Source organism: Garra rufa, chromosome 17 (genome assembly GCF_049309525.1).
Source record: "Garra rufa chromosome 17, GarRuf1.0, whole genome shotgun sequence".
NCBI lineage: Eukaryota > Metazoa > Chordata > Actinopteri > Cypriniformes > Cyprinidae > Garra > Garra rufa.
In genome coordinates, this window is record NC_133377.1 from 26,989,848 (window position 1) to 27,012,221 (window position 22,374).

The following is a 22,374-nucleotide window of genomic DNA, read 5'->3' on the forward strand; positions in this document are numbered from 1 at the left end:
AGGAAGTAAAGTGCCCTTTATGAACTCTTTGTGAGTTTGCAGGTGGTGAAAATAAAATCATATACACACACAACAAGTGCACTTAGTTCAACAGATGACATTAGATGTATTCGGCTTAAAGCGGTGCTGAACAGACTGATCAGTGAATGGTATTTGTGTCATACACACATCAAAGCTGAAGAGAAGAAATTGTAAAGCCACTATTTTTGGTTTCTTTGCAAACAAAAAGTATTCTCGTAGCTTTATCAAAACTAAGGTTGAACCTTGAGGCGTTGAACGTGTCAAAAAGCTCTCAGATTTCATAAAAAATATCTTAATTTGCGCTTTGAAGATGAACAAAGGTCTTACAGGTTTGGAATGACATGAAGGTGAGTATTTAAATGACAGAAATTTCATTTTTGGGTGAATTATCCCATTAAATGGAGTAACAGTTTAATAAATATGTATAGATGTTTGAATAAAATTTTGAAGCTAATGAAAGATATTTCTTACCCAATGTTAAAAGCAGGGGGCTGACCAAAGCCAAAGCCTCCACTAGAGGGAGGATTTAAAGCAGGCATTGCAGGACTGGCTGCAGGAGTCGCTGGAGCTGCTGATCCGGCCCCAAAGGCAAACACACTATTGTTGCTCCCTGATGCTCCAAATCCACCAGTGCCTCCAAACTGGAAGCCTCCTTTAAAAATAACAAACGGGGTAATCGTTACATAGATGCATTCAAATAACTAGGTTATTGGCAGGCTTTACTAGGTAGCATAGTGATCAATTTCAACTTCATCAACTCAGTTTGAACACTGCTAAGGACACTGCTAAATATCTGCTGTGATTCACTAAAGTAGTTAGTCATACTGATTTTGAATGACATGATATGCTTTGTCTGCTCATGTTAACAGAAATCTCTCTGACCTTGGCCTGTGGTGGAAGCAGCAGATCCAAACGAAGGTGCAGGGTTGGCCTGCTGTCCGAATACAGAGCCAGAATTGGGCTTGGCTCCGAATGCCGAAGCTGGCGAAGCGGTCGAAGAGAATGAAGGTGCTGCTGACCCAAATGCAGGAGCACTGGGTTGAGACGCGCTTTGTCCGAAGATGGGGGCCTGTCCAGAGCCAAAGCCAGATGAAGGTGTGGCAGAACTGAAGACAAATGGGGAAGGGTTGGCAGGTGGAGCTGGAGCTGCAAGAGATAAATTAAAATTACACACATTTGCACACAATGACATCCAAAAGGTCAAAAACACACAAGACAACAACGGGAAATTTGGTGGCAAACTAACCGGCAGAGGCTGGGGTGGACGACGCAGCACCACTAAAAGTAAAAGCAGGGGAGGATGAGTTTGTGCCTGAGCCAAACTGGAAAGGTTGGGCTGGGGCAGATGCAGCAGAAGGTGCTGCAGGAGGTGCCGGCTGGCTGTCCTGCGGCTGCTGTCCAAACACGAAAGTCTTTGCCATGGTATGTTCAGAGGAGCTACTCTGGCCAAATACAAAGGTACTCGAGGGAGCAGGTGTGGGAGCCAGGGAAGAGGTAGTGGGAGTGCCGAAAAGGCTGGGGGTGGAGCTGGAGGAAGCTGGGGTGCTTGAGGAGTTGGCCATGAAGCCAAAAGAGGGCTTTGGAGCAGATGTGTCTGGAAAGCACAGAGTCAAAGAATCAGGGTACTAAGGTACTACTAGAACATAATTAGGAAATTAGAAAATACACCTTTACTCACCAGTCATGCTCTGTCCAAAACTAAATGATGGCTTTGGAGGTTCTGCCGACTCTGCAGGTTTCCCAAACGTAAGCGTAGGCTTGGGAAAATCTTTTGGAGGGTCCGGCTCGCCGAAAGAGAAGCCCAAGGTTGGTGCCGGTTTGTCAGCTTCCTTGGAAGCACCGAATAAGAACGCACCGGAGGGTGCGGAGGTGTCCTTTTTCTCTTCCGTTTTTCCAAAGGTGAAGGTGGACGTCACTAGAGTTTGCTCTTTAGTTGATGGTTCTCCGAACTTCGGTGCAGAAGATTCGGCTACTAAAGACTTGCCAAAAATAGGAATGACAGTCGCCGCCGTTGACGTTGTGGTGGTCAAAACGGTTTCTGAAGTAGCAGGAGCATCATCTTTCTCAGCTTTGGGCTGGGGCACAGAAAAACCAAAAGATGAATTTGAGCTTCCATTCTCACTGGGTTTAGCTCCAAACAAAAATGCAGAGTTTTCAGAGCTGGACGCTTGAGAGCTGAAAGTGATTCCACCACCATTACCAAATTTAAATCCTGCACTAGAATCCTGAGATTTTGTCTTTTTATCAAGAGAGTCATCCACGGATCCACCAAATGTAAAACCCTTTGATACACTCTCTTTTGTTGATGTGGATTCTGACGAGGTGCTACCAAGTTTGGCCACACCAGAACCTGCATCCGAGGTTAAGCCTCCAAATTTGAAGCCCTCTGATTTTGAGGTTGAGTCGGAGGACCCAAATCCAAATTTAAAACCTCCTGTGGTGGAAGTAGTATCTGAGAAAGTGCCTCCAAACTTTAGTCCAGCAGAGGTGGAGTCCATAGAGCCGGTGCCAAACTTAAAACCAGATGAGCTTGAGTCTGTACTGTTGGACTGAACGCCAAAAGATGAACTAAAACCTGAAAAAGAAAAGAGAATTCTGGTTATCAGCCTGCTTCTACTAAACAGTAAGCAGCTGCTTCGAAGTCTCCTGACTTAAGGAAACATCATTGCAAAGCACTTTACCTTTGGACTCTATTTTAGCTCCTGGTTTTGCTGACTGGCAGGCCAAACACTTCTGGTCCTCTGCCTTATTCTGAACACAGCACACCTCACACTCCCAGCTCCCCTCAGGTTTCTTGAACTTGTCCCCAAATCCTAACAAAGGCGCAGCAGTGCTTGCAGGTGCAGAGGCTGGAGTTGAGACCGCTGTGGCTACAGCTCCTATAATACACCAAGGAATAAGACATCAGGTGTGTAAATAGTTTTGCTACAAAAATATGCAAATGTGTTTAATAATGCAGATATTGGAAGCAGGGCTTTTTCCCTCCAAATTAGGGTAAATCTTAGTGTACCATTCCATAGATGATAAAGGGATAGTTCACCTAAAGAAAATTGTCATTAATTACTCACTATCATGTTGTTCCAAACCTGCAAGACCTTCGTTCATCTTTGGAACACAAATTAAGATGTTGTTGATGAAATCTGAGAGTATTCTGACCCTCCATAGACAGCAAGGGTCCTTCCATGTTCAAGGCCGGTTCAATTTCAGTTGAACCACTGATGTCACATGGATTATTCAGTCAATCTTCTTGGTAACTTTCTGAGTCTTGCCATCTATGGAGGGTCTGAGACCTCTCGGATTTCATCAAAAATATCTTAATTGTGTTCCGAAGAGGAATGAAGGTCTTACATGTTTGCAACAGCATGAGGGTGAGTAATTCATGACAATTTTCATTTTTGCATTAACTAACCCTTTAAAGGGCAGTCCGTTTTTTTGTGTTTAAACTCCTAATAACTGCAAAACTAAAACTTTACCTGGTTTAGAGCTTTGACAGGCTACACATTTCACATCCTGTGCCTTGTTTTGAACCATGCATACATCACAATCCCAAGACCCTTCTGGCTTCTTAAATTTGTCCCCAAATCCTAACAGTCCAGTTGCTGAAGAAGCGGATGTTGTTGTGGTGGTAGATGTTGAAGAGGTGGCAGAGAGGGTGGATGAGGCCTCAGAAAGAGCTGGTAGAGTCAGTCTAGATTTCACTCCAGTCCCAGGTTTGGCTGTGTCACAAGCTACACATTTAACTACGTCTGGTTTGTTCCTGACCAAACATGTGTCGCAGTCCCAGCTACCAGGTGGAGGAGCAAAGAGGGAACTGATACTTGCAGGAGCTTCTGTGGGTTTACTGTCCAATTTAGAGGCAGAGTCTGTGTTGGGTTGTGGTGCGAGACATGCCACACACTTTTTGTCCGAGGACTTGTTTTGCAATAGGCAAGTGCCACAGTTCCATGAGCCTGCAGGAGGCCTAAACTTATCACCAAAACCAGAAAGAGGTGCTGAGGATGTTGATGTAGACAGCAAAGGTTTATCAACTGAGTTCTGAGAAGGGGACGCAAATCCTGAAAATAAGAAAATAAGGGTAAATACATGCAAAAAGCAATGACTTTTAAAACTTTACATGAATAAATCATAAGAATGTAATGATATATAAAACTACGATACGATATATACACAATACAATATTTGTGATATTAAAAAAAAAGACCAATGAAGACTTAGAAAAAAAATTAAGTAATTTTGAAGGTTATTTTAAAATTAAAGTCAGTGAACTTTTAAATGGACTTGACCCTCCTTTTAATTTGTGGTATACTATCTAAAATGTCTAAATTACATTCACACTGGTGTTTTTATTCCTACGACAACAATAGCCATATATTGTAAAACAACTGCACTGTAAAATAAATGAAAATGAGTATTGCAATTTCTCTACTGTACTTTAAAGCAAAAATAATATAACCTATTAAATATTTCAAAATATCTTATTCAAGTGTAGAAATTAAGAATTCAGACTGTATTTAGACCCATTTAAACCACTAACAATTCATACTGCATTTTGAAGCTTTTTTATTTTGACAGAAACTTCAGTAGAGCTCTTATTTTGACGGAACACTCCAGCTTCAGTAAAAACAGGCTTTTAAAATCCGCGACTCACTACAAATCTAGTGAAACGCTGTAAACATCTGCCATGAAAATAAAGCATAATTGGTGGCAGTTGCATTGACAAACGCGCATTTGCAATAAACAAGTTTGCTGCATTCACTGTGAACTGAAGCTTGGAAAACACCAGATCACAAGCTGATCACCTGAAGGAAGTGTGCGCTTCGCTTTGATGCACGCAGCGAAAACAGACCTGATGAAGGGATTAAGCCAAATTGTGGTTTTAGTTTGACAGATACTGTGCCAAAGCATAATGGCCCAAAACGCAACTTTAATAAGCTTTTATGTTAGAATAAGAAGTTTAAATATAATTTAAAAACTACACTTTTTGCCCAGAAGACGTATCGTTTCATAACATGTGACCACGATGATATAGAGACAGTTTTGCTATCGCATGATATTGATAATACCACTACATCCCTAATAAATCAGAAAAAGCAAATCTTACCAGGTCCCTTAAGTATATCCAAAACACTGCCCTGTTTTAAGACCTTAGCAGGTTTGAAGGGTCCTTCAAACTCCTTTTCTTCACTGGCCACTGATTTGACTGCAAAACATACAGAGATGAAATAAACACCAGAACTTAATTTAGAAAAAAAAATAATAATACGTCTTTGCAAATCAACCTACCTGGTGCTACTGTGGGAACAATTTTCCCATTGGAGTAAGAAGGGCCCGTTTTCATAGTAGGCGCACTAAAGGTGAATCCAGACTGCAAGGAAGAATCTTTATTATTACAGATGCTTGTTCTGTATTATACAAAGTGTAAGAGAAAAAAGGAGACCTACTGATGGAGAAAAAGATGGAGGACTGGCAGCTGTTGCCTTGACGATAGGCGAAGAGAACGTGAAGGGGACAGATGGTGGTGTGGATGGTGCAGCTGGCTCCTGATTAAACAAATAAAAACGATGCGTTACAAATACAAATCCACCATATCTGCTATGAACCTCTGTCAGTTTGATAAGCCAAGACTACATCAAACAGAAGGCATAATTCTAAGGGGTCAGAGGGGAAGCAATACCTTATTTGCTGCCGGTTCCTCAGAGACAGTTGTGAGTGGTGTTGTTCTGGAGGTGAGTGAAGAGGTGGGGGGAGGAGAAGAGAAACTAAATGTTGGCAAAGTGAAATTGCTGGGAAGAGAGGCAGGCGGCAGGTCTGGTTCCTCGGCAACCTGAAAGGAGAAAAGCTTACTATTCTGTTGGACAGCTTCAAAACAAGTTTTACTCAAAGCATAAAACCAGCAGGATCTCTGACCTCATCGTCAGGTCTTTTGGATGAAGGTCTAATGGCCCTTTCTCTCTTCATTTTTCCCCCTCCTGAACCAGCGCTGCTGGTCGATGGGGTGCTAGACAAGGGGTAGGACAAACTGCTTGTGCTGGAGACAAAGGAATTGATGGACTTAGTATATATGCAAGTGAAATCACTAACAGCTCCTTGTCATATCCAAAAAGATTTCAAAACCATCACAACAAATTATTCACTCTTACCTGGCAGAGGGAGCCTGGGCAGGATCTGAAACGGGAGGGGATTGTCTTACAGGCTACAAAGGGCAGAGAAAACAAAAGTTAGTTCTCTTGAAAAGCTCAAACCACAGACTCCATTACCATAATTTTCTTTAATTACAGTGCTTGCCATTCTTGCAGACAGTTTCAGCCTTAGGTGAACAATGTACTTAACACAGGGTTTCTGCAGATATGAACAAGTGAAATTTAAGACTTTAAGACCTTTTTAATACCACCTTATATGAAATTTAAGACCGAAACCTGTAATGGAAATAGATATTATATTACATGCATACATGTAATATTTAATGTGTTTAATGTAAAAAGTAAACAATTTCATGGCTGTCATAAATTAAATTTATTACTACGATATACTGTGAACTTTTCATATCAGCAGATACTATTCCACACAAAATATCCCCATAAAAGTACCACTAGAAATATCTGACGTAAAAAAAAAAAATTCTGAAGCAATATTTTCATCAGTGCTCTATTAGCTTTTACATCTTAAATCTGCATATTTGATTTACCTTTATAAAGGCCTTTTTTTTTACTTTTGAAATGTATGCATTACCTTTGAAATTTATTTTATGAATTTATCAATAAATTCTAAATGGCTGTTAGCAGTGAGATTACATAATTTACACTGCAAAATTAAAAGTGATATTAATGTTTTAAATACATTTATTGATTTATAAATATATACACATTAGAAATGTTGGGTGTGGAGGCATACTTTTAAACACACTAAATTACCAGCAGGTGGCGGTAAGTCACTTCATGAGCGAGTTATTTCAACTGATTCGATCAAAACGCTGAATTATAGCAAAACGTTGCTAGGAGAATGCTTCTGCTAATGTTGCATATTGTCTAATAGTAAGTAACTACTTGACAAATTTTTTATTGAGCTAAAATTAATGTAACATTTGCAATTGTGAGAATTTTCAGCAAAAAGCTCACTTGGTATATTACTGAACTATATCATGTTATGAATAAACTATACATTTGAAATTTTTACCTCAGTGTGTTTCTTTAGAGTGCTGTTACATTCGTTTTAAAGTATGTCACAAATAGACCAGAAATACACTATCCATTATCAATTTCTGTTTACGTTGAATGTATTAAAATAGGAATCTTTCTTACATTTTAAAAGTATTTCGAAGGCTGGCGGTCAGCTAGCTCGACCTATATTTCTTATTATTATTGATAACATTATATACAGAAAAAGGTCGTTTGACCTGTATTCTGCTACTGCGATTCTGAAGACGCAGTAACTTTCACAGAGGGAGAAAAAAAATCTAGTTGTTAGCAACTGGCCTTAGCCAAGCCCTATATTCAGTTTTTTCAAGCTAAGTATCGCTAAACTTGCACTTCCCCATAGCTAAAAAGTTAAATCCATTTTACTTCTGCGGTACAATCCGAGAGAGACTCGCGCCAATAACAGACAGCTGATAGGCTATTGCATGCTGGTCTCATTTGTAGTTTAAATGCAGCAAATTATATTTGGACCAGTGAAATAAAGAACTACAACACCACGGAAACAACAAAAAGAGAATTTAAATGAGCATTAGAGGTAGCGTTACATGGACATCGGAAAAATAAGACCTGTGTAAAATTATTTAAGACCTAGAACAGCGAATTTAAGACTTTTTAAGGCCTAAAATTTAGATTTTTAAATTTTAGACTTTTTAAGACCCCGCGGAAACCCTGTTAACAGTTCAAAAGTTTGGATTCAGTGAGATTTTTCCCTGTTTTTGAAAGAAGTGTCTTCATGCTCACCAAGGCTGAATTTATTTTAACAAAGATAAAATGGAGGTTTTGTGAAATTACAAATTTAAGTAACTTTTCTATTTTAATACATTTTAAATTGTAATTTAAGTAATATGTTAAATCGTTTCAGCAAACATCACTCCAGTCTCTAGTGTTGGTGCTCAAAAAATAATAATTTACAGGAGAAAACTGGTGTGATGCTAAATAGTTGTGTAAATTGTTTCATTTTTCAGGATTTCCAGGACTCTTTGATGAATAAAAATTTTGTAGATTTATATAAAAAAAAAAAGGTATTCACTTGAAAATAAATCTTTTGTAGTATGAAAAATGTCTTTACTATCACTTCATAAATTTAATGCTTCTTTAAATTTTTTAATTAATAAAGATCTTACTGACCCAAACATTTATTCTGCTGAATTGCGAGCACTGGCAGTACCTTAATTTCTTTAACCCTTGTGCGTTCAAACAAAAAATAGGTGCAAAATGATTTTTTAACCAGCATCTGTTATATCCATGATACCAAACATTCTTTAATTTTCAGAATTGTAACCCTTTAAATGCTGGTTTGTTTAAATAATGCCACAGGTGTTTATTTTATGAAAAAATAAAAATAGTTAATTTCCATATACTAAATGCTAAGCAGAATTTTTTTCTTTGCTTATTAGATTCTTGGGTGTGTCAGTGAAGAACAACAACATTAATTTTGAGGCATTTATATTTATGTAGTGTTAGATTAAAAAAAAAAAAAATGTATATGCCAAATTTGAAGAAAAAAAAAAAGACAATCTACTAAAAAAAAGGTAAAAATGTAAAATTTGAAGCCTTGCCGATAGAATGAATGCCTATTAGCAAATATTGCATCATTTTATAGTCAAATGGCCCTGGGTTAAAAATTTGTTTTTAATTTGTTTTAATGGGTTTCAATGTGGACATTTATTTTTTGTACGGAGGGTAAAATTTATTTTTTGAAGGAAATGAGGGTAAAATGTATGCAGTTGGCATTAACACAGGCACACTTATAGACATTTTTGTCCATTTCAGTTTTTTGTTACAAGGTCACACAATGGTTAATTTACTAAAAATGTAAGAATATCCATGTCCCTCTTTTCAATTGTTTTATAGTCATATGGTTAATTCTAACATAGGATGTATTGTGACAAATAGTAAACTCACAGTCTCCCTGTTGTTTTTCTCCACTCCTCTGTTCACCCCACCTGGGGTGAGTGACGGTCTAAAGGATATCGAGCGGTTACCAGACACTGCAGCAGCTGCAGGGACCACCAGCTTCTGCACAGGAGGGACTGATGGCTCCAGCTGTGTGTCAATGAACAACATTACAAATACAGCAGACAGTTCAAGTTCCCTACAACATTGTGTAAAGTATATAAGGCCATCCACTTTTTGAACAATAATAATAATAATAATAATAATAATAAAAATAAAAAAAATGTTATTACTCATACAGGGATTTTTCAATTCTCTGTCTATAATTTCACAACCTCACTACAGATGACATTCAACATTGCAAGTTCGTGGACATCAAATGCATGAACACCACTGCTATGATTTATCAAGTGTGCTCAGTTTAACTGCAAAACAACACACTCACAGCCCTGGATATTTTGGACTATGGACATCCGCCACAAACAGTTATTACAGGCTTTAGATTTCTGGTGTTGGGTGAATAGGCACATTGTTCAGGATTAGCAGCCAGCTGCCACAGTTGTTAACAGTTAAAGACAAGCAGCAGAAGCATAGTTAAAGTTGCCAAGATACACTAAAGTACAGCAGTACATGGCTTTTAAACATGAAAAACACATATGAATTTCTTAATTTACACATCCACGATTGACCCCGTTTTATCTGAGACTTACCCTTTTCCTCTTTGACTGGAAACTTGAAATGTCAAGGTCTGTGTGATTCAGTGACTGAAAAAATAAAAAAAGGGGAAGTTTAAAGACTGTACAGACTGAAAAGGCAATTGAAGTAAATTTCAAAGTGTTGTAATGTAAAATTACTATGACACAACACTTACAGCTGACAGAGGTGATGAAACTGTAGATGGAATTCTTTTTGCATCCTGCAAAGTTACCAAAAACATGTTTCATGAAATGCTTACTTTTGTTGCTTTTGCCAAATCTAAGGGAAACTATGTTTAGTAACTGCTGAATTTGGTCTATTTTAAACTTTCTTCTATAGGCTAAATGGTAACAAATGTTTAATTTGGTTTTTAAATCTATGTGTGACCCTGGACCACAAAACCTGTCATAAGGGTCAAATAAGCTACCCATTGATGTATGGTTTGTTAGGACAGGACAGTATTTGGTTGAGAAACAATTATTTTGAAAGGGTGCAAAAAAAAAAAAAATCTAAATAGTGAGAAAATCGCCTTTAAAGTTGTCCAAATGAAGTTCTTAGCAATGCATATTAGTAATCAAAAATTAAGCTTTGATATACTTACAGTAGGAAATTCACAAAATATCTCCATGGAACATGATCAATATCCTAATGATTTTTGGCATTAAAAAAATAATAATTTTGACCCATACAATGTATTGTTGACTATCGCTACAAATATAACCATGCTAATTTATGACTGGTTTTGTGGTCACATATACCGTAGGTCAGACAATCAACTCACAGCAAGAGGACTGGACATGCGCTCCAGCGACTGTAGGATGCGTCTCGCTGTGGCACTGGTCACTCCACAGGGTTGAGCTCCAGCTGGCTTCGCCTTTATCTGTCTCCTAACGGGAGGCTGTGGAACAACAGATCAGAATGTAGGATGAGTCAAAAAAGATCAAGCTTTTAAAAAGATCAAAAATGCCATTTCAGTTTAAAATGTTATATCTAACAATATTTCTGGCCTATGAAACAAGAGTCAATTATTGGCATGATTGTTCAAACCTGGTAAGGTGTAGCCGGGCGTGAACGAGCACTCCTCAATGCAGCAGCTCCTCCATATGTAGTCTTCCCTGGGTAGAAGGGCGAATCCCCCAACTGGCTAGAGTTCAGCACTGAACTGTTTAACACTGACTGTAAGAGATTAAAAATGCTTAACATTAATCTCCATACCAGTAATACATGTATTCATTAGTCATGATGTGACAAGAAAACTTGGACATTTAAGGGAACCTTAAAAGAACACTGATTGCTGATTGTTCATTTTTCAAATTACTAACTACTAACAAACTACTTACTGATGAAGAAGTGCCAAAGACTGACAGGTTGAAGGCTGGTTTCTTAAGCCCAGAGTGGGCTGTCTGTGAACCAGAGTGGGTGCGATCCGTCTCTGGGGACCAGAGGAGCGGCACAGTCTTTGACGTGGGCACATCTGGAAAAAGATTAAGCCCTGCTTTTAGTCCCGTCTACAGTAGTCAAAACTTCAAATGTTGACTAGCCTAAAGCTCAAATGAATATTGTTCTAAATAATATGACAACTCAAATGCCTAGTAGCATCAACTGTTATAGATTGGTTTCTTTTTAGAAATGTGGTTGCTCACCTTTATCAGATGCACGTGACGAGAAGCCACTGGTAGTTGAGATGTTGTCATCCTCATGCTGAGAGCTGGAGTCCTTAATCTCTTTCACCAAGGAGAAGTTGGAGGTTACAGCAAAAGGGCTCCCTGAGAAGGGTGCTGTGGATGTGGAGGGCTGGGAGAAGAGGGAGCTTGCACCGCCTAATGCAGGGGAGCCATCCAGGGTGGAGAAGTGCAGGTGGGTCCGATTGAGCGGGGGTCTCGACAGAGCTTCCTGGAAGTTCAGCGATGCTCTGCTTGTAGATGGTTCTGAAAAAGGAAATCAGTATTTTAAAACAAGAATGCAGGACACATCTAAAGCAGCCACCTACAAAGAGTTGGTCAGATGTTTACATACACCTTGCAGAATATGCAAAATGTTAATTAGTTTACAAACATAAGAGGGATCATACAAAATCCATGTTGTTATTTTTATTTTTTTTTTAGTACTGATCTGAATAAAATATTTTACATTAAAAAAAAAAAAACTTTACATATATTGTCAGAAGACAAAAGAACAGTTGAATTTATAACAATTAGCTAAGTTAAATTTACCCTGAACTATAAATCCAAAAAGTTTCCACCCCCGGCTCTTACTGCATCGTGTTTCCTTCTGGAGCATCAGTGAACGTTTGAACCTTCTATTATTTTTTCTTGTGGACTAAATGAACTCATACCTGTGTTACTTGTGCTCGGCTCAGGAGAGTCTCGTCCATCTGGAAGAGGGGTGACTTCGTCGTTGCCATTGGGGGGAGGAGCCACGTTGTTCCGGTCCACCCCGACTGCACTGGTATCCCCCTCCGGAACTTCTCCATTTTTAAAGTATTTCTGCAGCCAGGAGGGGACTATGCTCTTCACTGTATCTGTCACTCGACTGATCAGGCCAGGCTGCTGCAAAAGCCAAGTGAACAAAATTAGCATATCCAGCAGCAACAAAAGGCCAAGAGCAACACCTTAAAACTCATTAATAAAACAAATCCATTACTATGGCTTTTCAACTTTAAACTACTGCCTCTGGCCAAAATATGAGTCCATAATCTATAATTATGCATCATCCCCTATAATACATGAAGTCAACCCCATGTTGCTCCTCTTACTGACATGTGTGAACCTGGACCACAAAACTAGTCATAAGGGTAAATTTAAATTGAAATTTAAACATCTGAAAGCTGAATAAATAAGTTTTCCATTGATACATTATTATTTTTTTTAGGATAGAACAATATTTGTCCGAGATACAACTATTTGAAAATCTCGAATCTTAGGGTGCCAAAAAATTTAAAATATTTTTAAAATACCAAATATTGAGAAAACTCTTAGCAATGCAAATCACTAATCAAAAATTAAGTTTTGATATTTATGGTAGGAAATTTACAAAGGATATGGAACAAGATTCATTTTGACCCATACAATGTATTGTTGGCTAATGCTACAAATATACCTGTGCCATTTAAGACCCCATATTTGTTTTGGACTGTTTTCACTTGCAAATTGATTGATCTGGGCATTTCTCTCCTGATTCAGACGAGATGACTTTTTAACTGGAGTAGGGCTGCAACTAACGATTATTTTGATAATTGATTAGTTGGCGATTATTTTTTCGACTAATCGATTAGTTGGCTTAATTTCCAATTTTATTTTATCCAAAATCACACTATTCACATTCTGAATGCTATGAAAACACAGTGCTTAACAATTTACAACAACTCAGCTGTCATAATAAAGATAAAATACAAATATCTGAAGAAAAACACACTAACAAGCAGAAAATAGTGTTTCTGCTATTTATTCTGCCGTGGCGGTGTTTAGTGTCCCGCCAACAACAGCAGCAGCAGCGAGCGCAAGTGCCTTTAGCAGAGTTCTGCCTTCAAATGCACGCATTAAGGGTTAAGCTGGCCGCAAAGCCCCAGCTAAAGTAATTACCATGAATGTGCTCGGGAAAAGTAAGGAGATATTCAAATTATTTATTAATAAACTAGTATTTAGTCAGTGTCGCAAAGATGAAGTTGACGATCCTAACTCGCCATCTGCTCACTGGACACGCTTTTAAAGCCTAAATGCATCTTTATGGATTAGGCCTATAGCTAATGAATAGGGTTGGGCATCGTTTTGATTTGAACGATTCTGATTCCGATTCCGATTCTTCCTTTCGATTTCGGTTCTTTTCAATTCTCAATTCCGATTCTTTGTGGGCTGAGTCAAAACATGTCACAGGCTCATTTGATTTCACAGAGGATAATTTTATTTTGATTCAATATGAGTTTTAGTTTTAGGAGCTGCAGCCCATGTAGGAGAAAATTAGGAATGCCTCTGCACCAGCCCAAAAACAGATTTATATATGCAGAACTTGCACCCTGGTCTGGACTCTCTGTGCATGACGAGACAGTGGACCTGCGCAGCACGTCAAACAGGCTACACCCCTTAATTTGTACATCATGCAGGCGTAGGTGTTTCGTTATATTCGTAGTGCATCCTCCCGTGCAAGATATCATTTTGTCACATGTGTTGCATGTAAAAACACAGGAAGAGCGCACTCTCGCTGAACGCAATTTAGTCCATCGCTCTTTTACTTTGTGGATAGTAGTTTTGAGTCGTTTGTTCCGCGGTTGTCCACAGCCTATCGTTAAACATGTCTATCGCATTTGTGGCACGAAAATTTTCGCGCAATCGTGCTGCTTGTATGAGGAGGTTTGCAAGGTACCAGCTGAAGTGCAGCAAGGACTTTGCAGCTTTGATTATGGACTATAAAAACGCTGATTACCTCGCAAAAACGCGACATCACGCGTCCTGTTCCGTGCTCCAGCACGGTTAGCGCTCACACTGCATGCTAACCGCGCCCGAGTCCAACTTTACCGTCCCACCTCTTCCAAGCGGGCCAGGGCCGGCTAAACGAGCCGCGCCCGGGCACGGCTCGGAGCACTCACACTAGTCAAACGAACCGCGCTTTGGTGGTCAAACGCACTTGGGCACGGTTCAAACTGCCTAGTGTGAGTACACGCTTAGTGTGAAATAAAGCCACACTTTTGAGCGCCGCTTACCGTGCTCCATAGCTGCAACTGAACAAGCGCGCGGCAAGCATTTCCAGAAATACGGTGGCCACAATGGAAACCAAAACTTGCGTGTTTTGAACCGATCATCGGAATCGAAAACAAATTTTATAAACGATTCCAATGGCATCGTTATTTTTTAAACGGTTCCAAGTTGGAACCGGTTCTCGATGCCCAACCCTACTAATGAAAGAGTTTTGTTTTCGATTTGAATTATTTCGTTTTATAGTAGTGAAGTAATATTTTAAAGTCAATTTATTACTCTTACATTTATGAGCAAAAATGAAGTTTCACATAGCGCTGGCGGCACCATGTCCTGCAAAAGCTTTCACTCTCCGCACAAACGATTGGATATGCGCCTATTAGTACACATTTATCTAGGTTAAATGATTAAACTAATATTATGATATGCTTTAAGTTTTTTTTTTTATATCTATCTATCGTGATGACTTGAGAAGGCTAAATTGATCTGTTTGCCGCTGACCGCTTGGTCGTTACTTTAAAAAACGAAAACTTGAATTTCACAAACAAAACGTGTTCCAAGTAGATTTCTAAATTAACTTTATAAACTAAAGAAACGAAAATAAATGTAATTACTTTGCTATTAAAAACAGCAGCTGTGCAATGGGGAAGAGAAAGAGAACTCGGCCAGTAATTCTGATGAGCTGTCGAGGTTGTTAGGAATTTTTGCAACGAATGTTTAATAGCCTATTTAACACTTATTTAGGCTACTTTCTTATTTAAACGCATTTCGTTTATTTTATGTATTGTAATTTTAGCGATTTGTAGGCTGCTTGTTCACCGACGGAATTGCTCAAATAAACACGCACGTTTGTGAATAATGTTTGAGCCTCATTTATTTATCTATAAAACACCGCACCACCGGCGGTGGTAAAAATCTGCCACCGTCACAGCCCTACAGTTCCTACCCTCCATAAATAGGTATGTGCACTACATGTTTTTAAATCTAAATTTAACATTCAACGACAGATGTTTCAACACAATGAAATGTTTTTTGCGCTGAGTATTAATTGTCTCCCGGTCTGTGTTCCTGTCTGACGCTCATTCAGTAAAGATTTAAACTTAACACAGACTGCCAGAATGAACTTAAGCATAAATGGAAATGCTTGTGTGAAATTGTGACAGTTACAGATAAGGATATGACAGTAAACTGAAAGTTTTCATGCCGAGGATGCAAACGGATCTCAAAGCGCCTCACAGGGCAAGCCATTACGCTATAAGCTTCAAGTTTAAAATAAGGAATTCTCATGTTTTGGGCAGCTTGGATCACGTAACTCTCCTGCAGCATCTCAGTCTGTTTCCTCCACTATTTTTAGATGCATTTTCACTATAGAAATGCGTCATTCAGTGCTGTAATTTGACGTGATCCTCTGAAGTTGTACGTGCACTGTGGGCGGACCCGATTAATCAATAATGAGAATTGTTGTCGACGAATTTAATTATCGATAATCGATTTTATCGATTAGTTGTTGCAGCCCTAAACTGGAGACAGCAATGTTAAGGATACAGGGCTCGTATTTCAGTCAGAAGAAATGGTTTGGAGTTAAAAAAAAAAAAAAAGTCTTAATGATGGATTTGTTTATTACAAACACACAGCTTTACACCTCACAAGAACTTAATTTATGGACTGGAGTGTAGATTGTGATGTTTTTATTTGCCATTTGTACACTCATTATGGCACCCATTTACTGCAGCGATGTAATAATAAATGTCTTCAAATCTGTTCTGAGGAAGAAACAAACTCATCTACATCTTGAATGACCTGAAGGTGAGTACATTTACAGCAAATCAAAATATTTTGGGTGAACCATTCCTTTAAGCATTCAGACCTATTTTTGACACTTTTATGTCAACTTTCTCTGCCTTAAAGGGATAGTTCACCCAAAAACGAAAATTTGATGTTTATCTGCTTACCCCCAGGACATCCAAGATGTAGGTGACTTTGTTTCTTCAGTAGAAAACAAAGACAAAACACACCGGCTGTCGTGAACGCGCTCAGGACAGCTGGACATTGCGGTGGAACAGAGGTTAAAAATGATAGAACTACCATTCAGATTCTTGTACAGACCGAATGGTTTTGTGTTTTAAGACCTCGATGTATCATTATGAGCTGCAAGGTTTAATTTGGTTTTGTCTATGTATGTTTTTTTGACTCTCAAAGCCGTGGGTCCTATTGACTGTCATTATATGACTGACAGATGGCAACGGTTTGAGTTAAAAATCTTTGTGTTCTACTGAAGAAAGTCACCTACATCTTGGATGCCCTGGGGGTATGCAGATAAACATCAAAATTTAATTTTTGGGTGAACTATTCCCTTTAACCAGTTGCCCATTACAATAAATCAAAAGGTAATTCTTAGTCTTATATTTTTCAAATCCTAAAGTCCAAAATGTTTGTATGCGTTTTTTCATATTCGTCAAAATTCATCACGCACAGAACATCACGGTGGCTCTAAATTGCCAAAACACCTCTCAAAATGCTTGCTACAGATGGGAAAAAAAAAAAAAATGCTAAAAATTGGACCGAGCCCATTTTTTTTTAATGACGGACGAAAGTTTCGGAGACAGTGTGTAAATGTGATTGACACAATGTGAGGTTGTATTTACTTGGTGAGCAAGGGCCTTAAACCTTTTGGATTTAGATTAGCATTGAACAGCCGACATAAAGGTAAACCGTAAAAGTAAAAACAGTTTACCACAATCATGTGGTCTTCGAATTCTCTACTAAGCATGCAGCAAAATTGCAAAAAAAGACATCCTAAACTTTGATTCATGAGTTAATAGGAGTTTCCACGATTTAATCAAACTGCAGTAGCAGCGTGGCCCCCAAGGCTAGCGAGAGCCTGGATTTAAGAGCTTCAGTTGTCGTCTAAAAGGGGCCCTGGGGACCAAATCACTGTGCAAGCACTACAGGCTTATTGTTCTCCAACAGAGCTTCAGGGTTTGGACACAGCAACACCACAGACCAGCTCTTTGGCTGAACGCTGTAAGCATGTGACCCACAGGCAGGTGGGAAAGCTAAATAGTCCATTTAGCCTCAGCAGAAGAGCCAGGAGAGATTGCGCAATCAAAATGGAAGGCCTTTAAAGCTTATAGATACTTGAGATTTAAATATAGGTCAGAGAAAGAGTGTCATTCAGCTACCTGCCTCACTCTGAGATCAAGACGACTACATTAGAAAGGATAAACAACATGAACGTGCTGCATACGAAACCAGCTGTGTGCACGGCTGGGGCCTCACACATGAGCTCAGGGTTGCAACATAAGTCACTTCCTTTCAACAGTGCACACATGGCGCTATCCAAGGTCGGCATGGCCAATCGATACAACCAAAAAAATATGTGAAAGAGCAGAGATTCATAAAGTGCACAGAAGTAACATTGACTTAAGTTCAATCACATTTTTTTACTCCCGCTATATGACGTCATTTAAACTAATCCATGAAAAACACCTGCACAGTGTTCCAGCCTACAAATACAACTTTACTGAAATGACTTAAACAGCATTGTTAATCAGTACTATACATGGAGTTTTATTACCTCTTTAAGTGAGAAGCAGCATTAGGGATGGCGAAAACTAAAAAATTTCTTGACCGACCACCGAGCCTCATTAGCCGGTTGAAACCGGTTAACCGATTAGTTTAATATGGTACGCTATTTGAAATAACAGCCATTTCGAGCCGCGCCTGCAATTTCGCAACTCTGTCGCATCTCTCTGCCGCTCTGCCTCCCGCGCACGCACACACGCACGCACACACGCACGCACACGCACACACACACACGTCACTTTTTTAAAATCCACTACAGCGCGAAACATGAGTCCCGCAAACGCGGCGCCGAAGAGCTTGTTGTATGTAATCGTAGGACAAATGGCTCCTTAGTTTCAAATGGTTTGGGTACAAGGTGATCGTTTTGAAAATAAAGACGTTTGTTTTGGTTAGAAGCTCATTTGAAACATTGCCACGGCTCATTTAAGAAAATGACAGCTCCGAAGAGACGCCGCTTTAGTTGAGGTAGTGCTAACCATAATAAAGAAAGATGATGATCATCATCACCTTATCGGTTACCACTGAAATGTAGATGTAATGTATTTCCAAATCTAAGCCCATCTTATGCGGAATGTTGCCTAATAGACTGCAACATGATAAAACCAATGGATAAAACAGGCACCTTCAGAATGCGTAAAAGACACACCGGCACTTTTTTTTTTAACCGACTACCGACAACTTTGACCGGTTAACGTTGATACGGTCAACCACCGGTCAAACGGTCATCGGTTAACATCCCTAAGCAGCATAGAAAAGCTTGCACATTTTTAACCCTGGACCACAAACCAGTCTTAAGTAGCAAGGGTATATTTGTAGCAATAGCCAAAAAATACATTGTATGGGCAAAAATATCTATTTTTCTTTTATGCTTGCTAAAAATCATTAGGACATTAGTCAAAGATCATGTTCCCTAAAGATACTTTGTAAGTTTAGTAATGCAAATATATATAAACTTAATTTTTTGATTAGTAATATGCATTGCTAAGGCGGCGATATTTTGATTTGTTTGCACCCTCAGATTCCAGATGTTCCCAATATTGTCCTATCCTAACAAACCATACATCAATTGAAAGCTTATTTACTCAGCTTTCAGATGATGTACAAAACTCAGTTTAAAAAATAAATTGACCCTTATGACTGGTTTTGTTGTCCAGGGTCACACTTATGGCGCTTTTCCACTACACAGTACCAGCTCGCCTCGGCTCGACTCGGCTCTGTTTGGTTTTCCACTGTGTAAAAGTTGTACCTGTACCTCTACAATAGTACCTGGTTTGTCATAGCGACGCTGCAGGAAACTGCCGTGACGTAATCTTCTACGCAACACACACCCGCTGTCTGCACCTCCTCGTTTGACCACGGCGTATTCTTCCGAGTTGCCATAATATGTAATGGATTGGATATGTCACGCAATCTCTGGCCAAACTTATTAAAAATGGTGGGGTTATTCTGGATACTATTGCTGGCGCGTGCAATGATGACGCAGTGAATAGTGACGATTCTCTCTGACCAATCAGCAGTCTGCTGTGTTTTCACGTCACATTTAGTATCGCCTCAGCTTGCTTGGAACCTCGCCGGAGGTGGTACGAAAAAAAGTACCTGGAAGCCGGTACAGGTACAACTTTTACACAGTGGAAAACCAAACAGAGCCGAGTCGAGCCGAGGCGAGCTGGTACTGTGTAGTGGAAAAGCGCCATTAGTGTCACCTCACATAAAAATCTCAGGTAAAACACTTAAAAGAAGTGATTAAATAGAGCATCTAACATATACACTCTCTCTTATACATTTTAACCAAAAAAGGTTTAAAGGAAAAAGGTCTATCAAAGTGTTTACAGTTTATTCAATGCTGGTGGAGGGAAAAAGAAAGTGCAATAATGTAGTGTCAACAGAAAACATGGGTATTTCCATGATTTATAAGACACCTTGGGGCCAAAGTACCAGCTAAAGATTTTAAATGCAGCATAAAAATAAAGACTTCCTATTTATTCCTAGTTCTAATTACTACAATAATTTTTAAATCACTACATGTCATCAAAATAAACAAACAACTAAAAAAAAACAAACAAACAATGGTTTAGTTTTAGAGATCACCAATGTTTTAAAAAAAAAATTAATACTTTTGCATTACTTTTGGGCAGGGCTTGCTTGCTTGTTTGTTTTTAATATAAAAAGTTCTATTTTTGGCAAACGTAAGACCCCTTTCGCACCAAAAACCTCAGGCTGAAGGAGAAGTAAATTCACATCTGTACAGTAGAATGCAGAAGAAGAAAGTTAAACTCTTCAGCAATAATAAAAACAACAACAAAAAAAAGCTTATTACTATGGCTGTATTGGATCATTGAAGGTCTGGTTAATAAGACACTGGTTAATAAAATAGGATTAAATACATAAAGGATATTTGTATTATTAAACAGTTACATATTATTGCAGGTTTGCGTCATATTCTGAGTTGCATTTCACAGTTTTTATTTCTTTTGAAGAATACGGAATCTGATTTTTGTGAGCGAGATTAATGAATGAATGTTCACATTTATTCTAGAAATAAAGTAACATCTAACTCCCGACCTCTCTCAACATGGGACAGGAGAGCTTTCAATCAATAAACGGGAAAAAAAAAGCAAGCGGTCATATTTATTTGAAAAAGTAACTCATTACTAATGCATTACTTTACAAGTTACTTGAAAAAAGTAATCTGATTACATAACTCATGTTACTTGTAATGCATTAACCCCAACACTGTTAATAACCAATGTGCAGAACCAGCTTCATTTCTGTTTTTTGACAGAGTAACAGTCTAATATTTAGATTAAAAAATAAAAACATACGCATTGACTATTTTAACAAATTATGATTAACGGCTTACCAAATAAACATGTCAGTAAAAACATTTTTCTATTTACAATTTAAGACAAATCAAATAAATCTGGTACCTCTCCAGTCCCAACTTAATTTCCCTAAAACACAGGTTCTCTACTTGTATCTCGAAATGCAAAGCGATGTAAATAAATGCAATGTTCATATTGGTAAAGTTGAGCAAATGATTTACAGTTACTAAAAGACTTCAAAATGACAATAAAATTAGAACTTGGAGCCACATTAATCATTCCGTAAAGCAGCATGTGAGGGTTTCCAGTGTTTGAGCTACAGATCCCTCTGAAAACACGCCACGACACGCACACACTCATCCCGCCTTTCTTCATGTTGACAAACCTAGTGCATTAACTGCCTGTGCTTCGCGTATTTATGCCGAAACATGTACAAGACTCTCTAGTCATAGCCAATTGGCCTCTGACTAAGTTCAAGAATTAGACATATAATAAAAGTAACGAAAACATGGACAAAAGTGCTGTGAAGCTCAGGTTACCCACATGTGGACCCTCTGAGCGGCACAAAGAGGGAAGACGTGTGCTTTTGGAGTATAGAGAGCATTTTATTTAAAGGATAACAACATTTAGACACTGTTTAAATGCTGTTGTATTTGTTGAAATTTAAGTATTCTTGTTTGACGCCGGTGTTAAGTCGCAGCTAACGGCTAACGGGTTATATTTTGAAACGCGTTCACGCGGTTGTCTGAAATTATTGAAATACATTCAAATTTCACCTCTATGAGGCCATATTTCGAGCATTTTCCTCGTTGAACGGCTATGTCTCTTCAGTCAAATGAGTTAGCGGTATTGCGGTGACAGTGTTGAGAACGTGTGCTGGAGGAACATGAACAGGCCTGAAACAGGCCTCAAAATGTCTCCTGCTTTACAAATACAAAACCCGCCGACAAAACACCGGCGCGGCTTAAGCTAATAACCGCTAAAATCCTTGCCGTGGCGACTAGGGTTTCGTTTTATTTACCTGTTTGCCTTTGGCATAAGGTTTTGAAGCGATGTGGTATCTTCTTGATCTGATTTTCCCTCCTCCTGTCGCCGCCATGGCTAACTAGATTGAGTCTGCTCAGTAGCGCTTCGCCGGATAGAGCTCCGCTGTCACAGCGCAGCTCTCCAATATACCGTCAGCCACTTCGGCGCTGGGGTTTATGGGAAATGGAGTTCGGACGGACACATGCGTTCGGTGTTGACGTCAGTTTGTAGGCCAACCAGCCGTGGATTCCTCGGTAATTTCTTTGGGGTTTTCATATCGGAGAAGAGGTTATGACTATGAGTTAATTAACGTCTGAACATGAATTCTGAATTTAATTAGCCAACATACCGTCAATATTCATAAAGAGTAATGATAACAATAATAGTAACTTAAATTACATATATTTCTTTAATTGCATGTTGGATAAATTATAAAGGAGGGAGCTA

The 22,374-nt window shown here is 38.8% G+C and overlaps 1 protein-coding gene across 2 annotated transcripts in view; it reads right to left on the reverse strand.

Moving 5' to 3' along the window:
* nup153 (nucleoporin 153) overlaps positions 1 to 22,031 on the reverse strand; it is a 24,469-nt gene extending 2,438 nt beyond the window's left edge. Inside the window, exons 1-21 of one of the 2 annotated variants that reach the window (XM_073822031.1) lie at positions 21,923 to 22,031; positions 12,142 to 12,355; positions 11,450 to 11,734; positions 11,147 to 11,280; positions 10,854 to 10,982; positions 10,588 to 10,704; positions 9,982 to 10,026; positions 9,821 to 9,874; positions 9,120 to 9,260; positions 6,162 to 6,214; positions 5,929 to 6,049; positions 5,696 to 5,845; positions 5,463 to 5,561; positions 5,305 to 5,386; positions 5,123 to 5,221; positions 3,495 to 4,076; positions 2,703 to 2,900; positions 1,700 to 2,596; positions 1,268 to 1,615; positions 904 to 1,167; positions 493 to 673 (exon numbers count right to left, since the gene is read on the reverse strand). In XM_073822031.1, the coding sequence (XP_073678132.1) occupies positions 493 to 673; positions 904 to 1,167; positions 1,268 to 1,615; positions 1,700 to 2,596; positions 2,703 to 2,900; positions 3,495 to 4,076; positions 5,123 to 5,221; positions 5,305 to 5,386; positions 5,463 to 5,561; positions 5,696 to 5,845; positions 5,929 to 6,049; positions 6,162 to 6,214; positions 9,120 to 9,260; positions 9,821 to 9,874; positions 9,982 to 10,026; positions 10,588 to 10,704; positions 10,854 to 10,982; positions 11,147 to 11,280; positions 11,450 to 11,734; positions 12,142 to 12,355; positions 21,923 to 22,000 (4,271 nt within the window). In that variant the 5' untranslated portion in view covers positions 22,001 to 22,031. The remainder of the gene's footprint in view (positions 1 to 492; positions 674 to 903; positions 1,168 to 1,267; positions 1,616 to 1,699; positions 2,597 to 2,702; positions 2,901 to 3,494; positions 4,077 to 5,122; positions 5,222 to 5,304; positions 5,387 to 5,462; positions 5,562 to 5,695; positions 5,846 to 5,928; positions 6,050 to 6,161; positions 6,215 to 9,119; positions 9,261 to 9,820; positions 9,875 to 9,981; positions 10,027 to 10,587; positions 10,705 to 10,853; positions 10,983 to 11,146; positions 11,281 to 11,449; positions 11,735 to 12,141; positions 12,356 to 21,922) is intronic. The other variant, XM_073822032.1, reaches the window with a different exon arrangement.
* Positions 22,032 to 22,374: the final 343 nt, after the last annotated feature.